This window comes from Schistocerca cancellata, chromosome 7 (genome assembly GCF_023864275.1).
Source record: "Schistocerca cancellata isolate TAMUIC-IGC-003103 chromosome 7, iqSchCanc2.1, whole genome shotgun sequence".
Lineage (NCBI taxonomy): Eukaryota > Metazoa > Arthropoda > Insecta > Orthoptera > Acrididae > Schistocerca > Schistocerca cancellata.
The window spans coordinates 309,375,489-309,388,330 of NC_064632.1; the positions used below are offsets into that span (position 1 = coordinate 309,375,489).

The following is a 12,842-nucleotide window of genomic DNA, read 5'->3' on the forward strand; positions in this document are numbered from 1 at the left end:
GCTGCACGATGTTGGGGCGTGAGCGGAAGACGGCCTAACGGTGTGCGGGACCGTAGCCCAGCTTCATGGAGACGGTTGCGAATGGTCCTCGCCGATACCCCAGGAGCAACAGTGTCCCTAATTTGCTGGGAAGTGGCGGTGCGGTCCCCTACGGCACTGCGTAGGATCCTACGGTCTTGGCGTGCATCCGTGCGTCGCTGCGGTCCGGTCCCAGGTCGACGGGCACGTGCACCTTCCGCCGACCACTGGCGACAACATCGATGTACTGTGGAGACCTCACGCCCCACGTGTTGAGCAATTCGGCGGTACGTCCACCCGGCCTCCCGCATGCCCACTATACGCCCTCGCTCAAAGTCCGTCAACTGCACATACGGTTCACGTCCACGCTGTCGCGGCATGCTACCAGTGTTAAAGACTGCGATGGAGCTCCGTATGCCACGGCAAACTGGCTGACACTGACGGCGGCGGTGCACAAATGCTGCGCAGCTAGCGCCATTCGACGGCCAACACCGCGGTTCCTGGTGTGTCCGCTGTGCCGTGCGTGTGATCATTGCTTGTACAGCCCTCTCGCAGTGTCCGGAGCAAGTATGGTGGGTCTGACACACCGGTGTCAATGTGTTCTTTTTTCCATTTCCAGGAGTGTATATGATAACAGAACCAGTGAGTAATATTAGACGGAGAATTTTCCACAGAAACGAAACTGACTTCGAGTGTACCTCAGAAAAGCATTGTTGAATCTATAACGTTTTCAACATACATAAGTGTTCTATCATATACGACCTGTAACACTATAAGAAGACGCCGTCGCTTGCAGCGAAATTTCGTCAATCGTTCATAAGAAACTCTCCTTTACTTTAACCTCTTCTCTTTTTTTTCGCTTGGAACCACCGGTGCTATTACAATGCAGAGTCTCCAAGCCGTACAATGAGGTGCGTCTGTGGATCCAGCACTCGCCAACAGCGTTCAAAGCAACAGTGAGCGCGGAGTGTTTGCTAGGCGACTGTAGGAGATTTGTGTCTGCAAATTTTTGTTATACAGTTTATTAGTTATGTGAATTTTGCATAATGATCACATTGTGGAGATCATGGACAGTGAGGATATATATATCTGAAATTCTTGTAACGCAAATTTGAGTTTGTACTGAAATTTTTATGAGTGATTTCAACAGGAAACCACTGGCGGTGTATGTACTTTTACAATTAATTTTGTAATTGGATGTAAATTTATTAAATTTTAGGGTCCTTTTCAACTAGTTATTAAATGCTGTAATATGTTTTAGGCGTAATGTTTTCATGAAAATTTCTAGAAGTCACATAATCTAAACGTCAGTGTCTTAGAAGAAGAAATTCCGAGTGATTTGAAATCAGACACACTTGAGGATACTCCTGTGAATGTTCTTCATTAGGCAAGTACTTAAGAAACTTCAGCTTCGTTTCCAACTCATGAGCTACTCATTGAAAATGTAATTCATGTCTATGTTGATTACGACAGTTGAAGATGAACCTACCATGATAAACTCACAAATAAAATGATTCTGTGCATGACTTCGCTGAGGATGTTGATGTAAGCTGGGAATCTCATTTGGAATTGTTTCTGGACTCTTTTCCACGGGAAATGATGGGAGATCGATAACTATATGCCCTAGTTGCTCCATAGTGAAACCACTTCCAACAGTCGGTTGTTTACTTTTTGACAATTTATTTTGTTGTATTCATTGCTTACAATGTAAACAAAAATTAGTTTTGTGGAAAATTTTTAAATTATATTTTTTTCATATTGTTGGAGCTCAGAGTGTTACATGAGGAAAATGCACAAAATTCTTGTTAAGAAGCGACACCAAATTGGACTATCACGTAAAATCAGTATTAAGGAAGTTGAATCGAAGACTTAGATCTGTTGGAATGGTTCTGGGAAATCGCGGTGCATCTGTTAAGGAAGTGACACACAAGACGGCAATGCAGCCAGTTCTAGTGTATTGCTGTAGGGTTTGGAGTTCTTATCAAGTAAGTGTGACAACAGACACCAAAAGAATTCACGGTCGTAAGAGGTCGGTATTGCCCATACTAAAGCGGAACAAATATACTCGGAGAACACAAATGGGAATCCTTGGAAAAAGTACGAGGTACTCTCGCTAAACCATGTTGGACAAACCTATATTTGAAGAAGACTGTGGAATCATTACGTGTCAGCATCTTACATCTCACTGTGAAATCATGAGAATGGATGTCGTTAGGACCTATTTTACCTCACTCAATACGCGAATGGGATAGGAGGCAAAACTGATAGTACTGGTACTATGTGAAACCCACAATTGTCTTTACAGTGTATCACTGAATATACATATAGACGTAGATCGACTTTGTACGTGTTATTTACTCAGCGCCCATTAATAGCTGTAGCAGCTTGTACGGGAATTCGGAACAGGCTGATATCGTGCTGTTGACCTTACCGCTCTTGGGCTGCGAGATGACCCAGACGTCTCCGTCGGTGACGGGGAAGTCCCTGAGCTTCTGCCAGTGCTTCATGTAGTTCCCAGAGAGGACGCAGTTGGACGGCATCACCCGCCACAGCCGCACGCCGCAGTTGTCCGCCACCTTCTTCCCCGGTCCCTCCTCCAGCTCTTTAAAGTCTTGCTCCATGGCCGCTACAGTTCTCCTGCACACAACACACAGAAACAACCAAAAATTTATGTGCGAACTTGTACAACGGAGACTGCTCGTCTTTTGCTCTGCGACAAGCGTTTGTCCTGTGACTGACGACGTTCTAAGCTAGTCTAAGCGACTGTGTAGTTGCTCCATTGTGCTAGTTTTGTCCACTCGCAGAGGACGAGGAAACAAGATTGGCGTTTAACGTCCCTTCGATGACGAGGTCATTAGAGATGGATCACAAGCTCGGATTAGGAAAGGACTGGAAAGAAAATCGGCAGTGGCCTTCCAATGGAACCAGCCTGCCATTCGCATTAAACGATTTATGGGATTCACACAGAACTAAATCTGGATAGTTGGCCAGGGATTTAAACCGTCATCCTTCCGAATGTGAGTTTAGCGTGCTAACCACTTCGCTCGGTAACAAAACCGTACTCGTGATGAAGTTGGAAGTGCATCTGGCTTCAGCAATTGGGATTACTACGGAAGAAAGACAGTCTTCAGGGGAATATAGCTAGCCTCAAGCAACATAGCACCCTACGAAATCAGTCTGCCAACCTTGTTATGCAAAAGTCTAGATAGAAGTGACTAGTGTAGCACCAGTGGCATTTTAAGACCAGAGCAGCCATCAAAACGAAAGTTCATTGGAACAGTGTAGTGCTCTACCAAAGCGAACCTTATTGGAGGTGATGTCACTCAGGCTTCAAAGCCACCTTGTCATATTTTTATAAGGGAAGCCGTAATCTAACATGGAATCTAGACCGTATCACAAAGTGACTCATCTTACATGAACAAATCACACAGCTGTCAGACATTAATCCCAAGTGAGAACCAAACTTCATACATTTGGATCTGTGCTCCGACATTAAATCAGCCAGTCATGGACTGTGCGGCTGGTTCCGGCGGAGGTTCGAGTCCTCCCTCGGGTATGGGTGTGTGTGTTTGTCCTTAGGATAATTTAGGTTAAGTAGTGTGTAAGCTTAGGGACTGATGACCTTAGCAGTTAAGTCCCATAAGATTTCACACCCATTTGAACACCCATTAAATCAGCGCAGACAGCAAGCTTCTCCGCCTCTTCGTCACTAAAGGCCTTTAAACACCTGACTAAACACGCCCGGTATAGGGTCACGTCACGCATCCAAGGGAATGCAGTTTCGTGGAAAATGGATCCATATTACAGGCGTGTTTTGTGTCAGGATGATACAACTATTTGAGCTAGTTCGGAAAAGGAACTTTCGTAGCGGGCTATTAGTTAAGACAGTCCGTGATTTGAGACCTGACGGGCGTTATGTGTGCCCACGCACACCACAACTGACGACATTGTTATGCCTAAGAAACTGACTGATAGAGACCAGCGAGTTTCAAAGTGTGTTGTTCAAATCTCCTGTCGGGCATAGTTGTTAACTGGTGCAGTGGACTTCAGTTGGAGCTGAGGTACAAATATCAGACTTATCCATGGATAGTAGGACTGGAGCAAATGACATACCTCTAAGGTTCTGCGAAAATTGTGCGAAAGAACTTGCTCCTTATCTATCAGAAGTTTATCGTCGGCCACTAGAGTAGCGAAGGATACCTAGTGACTATGAAAGAGCAGAGCGCATCCCCATTTTTAAGGAAGATCGTTGGTAGCAACCACAGTGGCGGCCAAGAATTCGGCTTGCTAGCCTTGCGCTGGCGCAAGTGCTGCCATAGTGCTCAGCCTCATTGCACGCTTCCCCCACCGCCATGCCACACTGTCTGAGCGCAAGGAGGGGGCTGAAGGAGAAACAGAGAACAGACCGCATTTACATGGCAGTGTAGTCGTGCTGTAGACGATTTGTTTTCAAATTTCACATTTCTTAACAACACAGATCACAGAAAAACATATTTTCTGTATTACAGAAAGATCTGCAGTGGTCGACGGTTGGTGTACAGACTGGTAGTTGACCTCAAGTGTAAATACACTACTGGCCATTGAAATTGCTGCACCAAGAAGAAATGCAGATGATAAACGGGTATTCATTGGACAAATATATTATACTAGAACTGACATGTGATTACATTTTCACGCAATTTTGGTGCATAGATCCGGAGAAATCAGTACCCAGAACAACCACCTCTGGCCGTAATAATGGCCTTGATACACCTGGGCATTGAGTCAAACAGAGCTTGGATGGCGTGTACAAGTACAGCTGCCCATGCAGCTTCAACACGATACCACAGTTCACCAAGAGTAGTGACTGGCGTATTGTGACGAGCCAGTTGCTCGGCCACCATTGACTAGAAGTTTTCAATTGGTGAGAGATCTGGAGAATGTGCTGGCCAGGGCAGCAGTCGAACATTTTCTGTATCCAGAAAGGCCCGTACAGGACCTGCAACATGCGGTCGTGCATTATCCTGCTGAAATTTAGGGTTTCGCAGGGATCGAATGAAGAGTAGAGCCGCGGGTCGTAACACATTTGAAATCTAACGTCCACTGTTCAAAGTGCCGTCAATGAGAACAAGAGGTGACCGAGACGTGTAACCAATGGCACCCCATACCATCACGCCGGGTGATACGCCAGTATGGCGATGACGAATACACGCTTCCAATGTGCGTTCACCGCGATGTCCCCAAACACGGATGCGACCATCATGATGCTGTAAACAGAACCTGGATTCATCCGAAAAAATGACGTTTTGCCGTTCGTGCACCCAGGTTCGTCGTTGAGTACACCACCGCAGGCGCTCCTGTCTGTGATGCATCGTCAAGGGTAACCGCAGCCATGGTCTCCGAGCTGATAGTCCATGATTCTGCAAACGTCGTCGAACTGTTCGTGCATATGATTATTGTCTTGTAAACGTCCCCATCTGTTGACACAGGGATCTCGACTGCTAGTCATCTCGACTGCTAGTGATACGAGGCCGTTGGGATCCAGCACGGCGTTCCGTATTACCCTCCCGAACCCACAGATTCCATATTCTGCTAATATTCATTGGATCTCGACCAACGCGAGCAGCAATGTCGCGATACGATAAACCGCAATCGCCATAGGCTACAATCCGACCTTTATCAAAGTCGGAAACGTGATGGTACGCATTTCTCCTCCTTACACGAGGCATCACAACAACGATTCACCAGGCAACGCCGGTCAACTGCTGTTTTTGTATGAGAAATCGGTTGGAAACTTTCCTCATGTCAGCACGTTGTAGGTGTCGCCACCGGCGCCAACCTAGTGTGAAAGCTCTGAAAAGCTAGTCATTTGTATTTCACAGCATCTTCTTTCTGTCGGTTAAATATCGCGTCTGTAGCATGTTATCTTCGTGGTGTAGCAACTATAATGGCCAGTAGTGTAAGTACAGCGTACTGACCATAAACAGGTAAGGAAATTCACCGCTATTAGATAACACTATTGGCGACAAATAACTGGAAGCGTGAGCGACAGCAAATGCCTTGGAATAATCATCTACTGCGACTTAAAGCGAAATGACCACGTACAACAAATAGTTGGAAAAGCAGATGCCATACAGGTTCATTGGGAGACGCTCAAGGAAACGAAGCTCATCCACGAAAGAAGAGTTCACAAAACACTCGTTCGACACATTCTTAAGTACCTACTGATCATGAGGCTGAGACCCATACCAGGTATCATTAACAGAAGATCCAACGAAGTGCGGCGCGTTACGTGACGAGATCGTGTGGTCGAAAGTGTTACAGAGGTGTTCAACAAACCGCAGCAGTAGAATCCTCAAGAGAGGCGGTGTGCATCATGGAGACGTTTATTGTTAAAATTTCGAGTGTTCGTTCGATGAAGAGTCAGGCAACATATTACATCTTTCAAGATACATCTCTCAAAATGATAGCGGCAGGAAAAGACAGACAAATTAGATGTCATAAGGAGCTTTACCGACAGTCATTCTTCCTACGAGTCACTTGTGAATGCAGCATGAAATGGGGGTTAGATAGTCGTAAGAGAAGTACCCTCCGCCACACACCGTAAAATGGTGCACGGAGTGAAGATGTAGCTGTAGATGTTGTAGTTGCCAGGAAGTTGGAAGCTGATGGTCCATGTCCTACATGGCTTGGAGAGGTGCAAACGACGTATATTTTTGGCTGGATGAGTCGCAGTAAATGATGCGATAGAGAGATGGACGTAGGTGAACTGTCGAGCACTGTATACTTGAAATAAAATTCGGTGATGATAATGTGACAAGTGAGGGCTGTTTACCCCGCTATGAGTTCAGATTATTCGTTTTGGTGGCTGGCATGACGATCGTAGATATTAACTAAGTGCCGGTCGGAGTGGCCGTGCGGTTTTATTCGCTACAGTCTGGAACCGAGCGATCGCTACGGTCGCAGGTTCGAATCCTGCCTCGGGCATGGATGTGTGTGATGTCCTTAGGTTAGTTAGGTTTACTTAGTTCTAAGTTCTAGGCGACTGATGACCTCAGAAGTTAAGTCGCATAGTGCTCAAGAGCCATTTGAACCATTTGGATATTAACTAAGTTATTTTAGATTGAACTACTTTTTGCATATGGTGCTCGCGCAGGGTAAGTCAGATCTTTGAAAAAGTAACAGAAATACAGATTTGGGCAGGCAAAGTGGAGCCTCATCAGAATGTCATGCGAAATGCCTACAGTACATAAAAGGAACACAGTTTTTGTTACCGCAAGGATCTCTGAAAGAGGTAATGTGAAGACACTATTGAAGGGTAACTTTCAAATACCAAAGACAGATATAAACTCTACAATTATGAGCACACGTGCTCTTGTTACGACGTTTGGGGGCCAACTGTCAGGCCATAAGAGAGAGAAATAAATTCCTCTTATGATGGCTGCACATGCTGTTTCTCAATCCTCAGAGGTTAACTACTCAAACATAAAATAAGGAAATACATTTTTACTGCTTTTTGAGAGCTATCAAAGCAGGTTTTGGGTAGCTTCTCACACTGCCCGAAAATCAGGACAGTTAAAATTAGGGAAGCAGCGCTGTTTGGTAAAACGGGGAGTCCAAGGTATGAGAGAGGGAAGATGAGGCGCATTGTTTGGCGTACTGTACAAACATCGTGAACCGCAAACAGGTGAAATCCTTCCCTTTCCAAAAAGTAAGCAGAGTCTGAAGATCAGCATCAAAACAAAAGTGAAAGTGGTCTCTGGGTCAGTTATTGTCAGTTTTCAGACAGAATTTTGGGAGGCATAAGCTGTTCAGGTCCCAGCGTCTCCTTGAAACTCTGCCATTGTTGCTGCTACAGTACTTGTGTTGGGTGTATAGATTTGGGATCCTAACAGTAGAAAACTATATCAGTCTGAATGCTTTTAAACCCATGTCACTTGTTCACTGTATTGATAGCAACCTGCTTCGACTACCTTTCGGAGTCAGCTAAGAAATCTCCGATGACAGCCTCCGCAGCCTAGGATAACCCGGTTAAAAATTAAAAAATTTCTTAATGCGGCTTATAATCCATGAATTTTCTAGATTTATCCATTTACACTGATTTTGGACAGTGGAAATGCATTACAATAATTTATGCTGCCTTGTTTTTGTTTGACGGGATCTAGCAGCTCTTTTCTTTAAGCATTAACGAAGACAGCATTAAGAAGAGAGCTCTAAAGAAAACAGTGTTTATGAAGAAAGTTTCACGAAAAGGCTATTCAGGAAGGGGCAGTTCGCGAAGGGAATATTCACAAAGGGACTAATCAGTAATGTACTACTCACGAAGATATTACTCACGAAGAGAAGTTCACGAAGAGTGTATTCACAAAGACTGGACTTACAAAGATGTACTTACAAAAAGCGTACCTGCATAGAGCGTATACACGAAAGGACTATCGTACGGACAATACTATAATAATATATAATATTTCAAGTTACTTATACTTTTACTGGGAACTTACTATTCCTTATATGTGTATCCAAAGTGAGTTACTGCAATGCATGCGTGATGCAATACATGAAGATTCTCATTCTGTCTGATTTTTGGAAGCGACTACCTCTTCAACGATGGTTATCTAAATCAAATACTCTTACAGAAATCATTTTTATCTGTGTTCTTGGGTTCAACAACATCTTTGATTTGTCACTATCTACTCGTTGCACAGCGTCAGACGTATTATCGGCAAGTGTTTGATGTTGCGTAAGTCGCCGTCGGTTTCAAGAAATTGGGAATGGCAGCAGAATTTCTAAATGATTTTAAATAAATTTCGTTATACGTTTTAGCAACTGCAAACACCTTCTGTAAGCACTGCAGCATTTTACATGCATAATTAACTTCTCACAAGGTACCCATATATCGTGACTTATCACCCTTTATTTCTTTTTCTCATGTTAGAGAATAAAGACTAACAATAAGAATACCACTTGCGATTCACAACGGCATGCTGAAAAGTAATGCCTCAGACTTTTTTATGTGAAAATTCTTAAAGCTTTTTAAATGAAACAAACGTTATTAACAATCTACATCTTTGTCCATCATGTGTAGATATCTGTTTCTCAACATAGTCACCCTGACGAGGAACATATTTCACCTAACAAGAGACCAGTTTGTTGACACCGTCAATGCACAATGTTTGGATCTGTTGGAGCAGCCACAACTCTGCTTGTACCGCTTCATGTCTATTAAGTTTTGGAAACAGATGCAAATCGGATGGAGCCAAGTCGGGACTGAATGAAGGATGATCGATGACAGCTTGTGTGTAGACTGACATTGTCATGCTTAAGGAGAGGGCGCTATATGTGTTGGCGAACTCTTCGCATTCCAAACTCAATTATAACACACAGTTACGTTTCACAAATGTTATACGTCACAATTCGGAGCCCTGTAGCGGCAGCAGATTGCAAATATGTAGACATGTAGAATGTTAACAACGTTTGTTTTGTTTACAAAGCTACGTACAAGGGTTTTCACATAACAATATTCAGAGGCATTACCTATCAACTCGCTCTCGTTTGTTTGGTAGCAATGAAGTTTGACATTCGTATCTGGGGAATCGATTTTCTGTGTTGAAATGTTCATAGCTTCAAGTAGTGAACTGATATCTTCTTCCCATAGTTACGAAATTTTATATCGTACTACCAAGACGTGGCAACCACATGTTCTGGAACATAACGTCAATGGTTCATGTCTCACCGGATCCTACTTTAGAATGAATTGCGAAAGATGTGACGGTTTGCTGAAGATATAGTAGAAAAAAAAGATTGGGAGTCAGTGGTGATGGTTCACGCATTTCCAGAAAAAACAAGAAGTGGCGAGGGGGAGGTTGTGGAAGAGCAGTGGGTATGGACAGAAAAGCGACGGCTGATAGATGGCAAAGTAAGATTCATCGATGAGACTCTTATTCATACCTCACACACTTCAGTTACACAGTATTTTAACAATCTAAATTTTGTTGCTGAGTGATTATGAAAGAGTTAGTCTTACATGTGCCCACAGGATCAAGGTATACAACGGTCTTTCGACGTGGGCAAGCCATTATAGTGTTCCGCAATCGCAAAGAATGGCGACGTCTTACTTACCTTTCCTCTGTCCCGCTTCACTCTGTAGACACTACTGGGTATCTATTTGAGGCACACTGCCGCTTATTAAACGATTTGTTGATAAGATACGCCGGCGAAAATAGTCGATAAGACGACGCTACATAACACCTAATGAGTCTAAGTGATAAACGAAAACCACCTATATAGTATCGAGCATCATCTTATATGGCGGATATATGAGAAAATCTCTTTTTAAGGCTGTTAAGAAATCCTCAGGAACATATATTCTGAACAGTAATGTGGTGTCACCGCCAGACACCACACTTGCTAGGTGGTAGCCTTTAAATCGGCAGCGGTCCGTTAGTATACGTCGGACCCGCGTGTCGCCACTATTAGTGATTGCAGACCGAGCGCCGCCACACGGCAGGTCTAGTCTAAAGAGACTCACTAGCACTCGCCCCAGTTGTACAGCCGACTTTGCTAGCGATGGTTCACTGACTACATACGCTCTCATTTTCCGAGACGACAGTTTAGCATAGCCTTCAGCTACGTCATTTGCTACGACCTAGCAAGGCGCCATATTCAGTTACTATTCTGACCAGATAATATTGTGAATCATGTACAGTCAAGAGCGACGTCAATCATTAATGGACTAAAGTTATCAAACTAATTCCGTCCGCTTTCTGATTTCTAATTGCTTTTCATGTTCCAGACCTCACGTCAGTATAGTCCTTCCCTCCTCACGCCAGCCTGCATGAGCTAAAACGCGTGCATTTCGGTCTCCTCTAGTAACATGGTGTTGGCTCTTCTACCAACACTACAAGTAATTTGAACCCTTTTTCTATGTATAGGATTTCATTGACCTCGACCTGCGGCATCCTCACTCCGCATGAAACGCAACAATGTAAAGCTTGAGGGAAGGGGTAAATCTATGTCCCATACTAGACTATTACGTTATTTATTATTATATTGGTTTTAGAACAACTTCCAGAGTTGTCAGATGCCAAATTCTCACGATTGTCTGTCATCCCATTGATCTTATGTTAAATCTCTTGATCTCACTCCTTTTAAACCTCCCTTCCCGATCTTTCATGTCACCGGTGGTATCGTCGGCATAGTCTTCTTAGGTAATCTGGGTTCATCCCTGCGTTGGGCATGATCATACAACATTAATTATTTCCGTTCGTTACCAATTGTGAATGGCACTACTACATCACGTTAATATATACATTCCTGACATTGTCGGTTTGGGTGGGGGAGGGGGAAGGGGTGGAGAGGGGTGGTGGGCGATCTCCAATGTGTCATAAATGAAGAAAACTTCACAAGCCAAGATCGCTAGAAAGCATTTTTTTTTATATTGGGTTTATATGGAGCTATGCTGTCATCATCGGATCATATGCTTTAATTTTTTTTTTAAAGTTAGTTTTTCAACAAGCTGTCCATCAGTGTTGCAAGACATAAAAATTTTAAATTATAAGACCCAATGATTACAGTATAGGTTTGTCGAAACCACTCATCCAATAAAATGCTTTTTTAGCGATATTGGCTTATCAAGTTTTCTTCAGCTATCACATCGTTATCATGCGTGATCTATCTTCCTGATATTTCCAATGACCGTCTGAACCTGTCAGTTTCTGTGGCATCCACCTTTTAGTTAGAATTTCATAGATAATATATTTCCCTTTCTTCGCTATTTCGCTTCTCGAAAGGAATCCATTGAAACAGGGCTGGTACGTCTCATGTTTGTGCTTCGTCTAAGAATCTGCTGGCGTTCCTGAGCTATAAGCAACTTTCTTACTGTCCGGCAAGCATTTTTTTTTCTGCCAGCAGCCTGACTTCTTCCGTAGTTCCACAGTTTCACGCGCGTACCGGCTTCAATTCTTGGCACTTTGTATCCACACTCCATCTCACTGCATGCAAGGATCGATAGTTATTGGAAGATGTCTCGCTTATAAGGCAGGCGAAAATGGCTGGTGTCAGCCAGAAGTTTCACATGCCTCCAGCTGTACGCTTCTGACGCTTTTATTTCTACGCTCTATCTCAGTGTCTCAGGGATCCATAGTTACTTACAAGTTTCTTGTTGCTGCCAGGCTATTAGAAATGCGTCCATTCTTAAGAGAGGCGATGCCATCGTCCAGCTTACCCCCCTGCGTGTCTGCAGAATGCATCTCTGGTGCTCGCCCTATGAGATCCGACTTTCCTCTCGTCCTGGGCCACTGGAGGTGTGACTCGGTGAACATGGGCACCAGCGGAGGTATCACGGAAAAATATTGTAGAAGCTCTGTCTGTAACAGTGAGTGTAAAGAACACGCCTGGCGTGACACTTATCCATAGGGGATCTGCATCTTTTTCTTTAACGAATTCGTTGTTGGTAACAAAGCTATGATTAGCAGATAACATGTTGTGAAAGCAGGTTGCCATGTTAACTACTGCTCTTTTTCAAAGGTCTAATATGATGCATTAATGGACCGATTCATTAGATAAAAGTATTAAGAAATTTCTTGGCGTACTAAAAATGTATTCCAGACCAGGAATCGAACCCAGAACTACGGCTTTCAGCGCTATTAGCAAACCTTTCTTACAAAACTTCGTTTAACAAGCAGCAATATTTCCATATAGTTACGCAAGACTAACAAAAGCAAACTAAACCTATAAATAATTGTGTACATTGTAGCAAATTCACACTTCAGTCTTCATTACTGATATTGTGGGAGTATACCTTTTTGTTATGCAGCTTGTTTCTTTTGTATAGGATCAGTCTACAA

At 43.6% G+C, this 12,842-nt stretch overlaps 1 protein-coding gene across 1 annotated transcript in view; it reads right to left on the bottom strand.

The window, feature by feature from the left end:
• Positions 1 to 10,144, bottom strand: part of LOC126092260 (luciferin sulfotransferase-like) — a 47,518-nt gene extending 37,374 nt beyond the window's left edge. The window contains exons 1-2 of the mRNA XM_049907770.1: positions 10,117 to 10,144; positions 2,450 to 2,655 (exon numbers count right to left, since the gene is read on the bottom strand). Coding sequence (XP_049763727.1) covers positions 2,450 to 2,639 — 190 coding nt within the window. The 5' untranslated portion in view covers positions 2,640 to 2,655; positions 10,117 to 10,144. The remainder of the gene's footprint in view (positions 1 to 2,449; positions 2,656 to 10,116) is intronic.
• Positions 10,145 to 12,842: the final 2,698 nt, after the last annotated feature.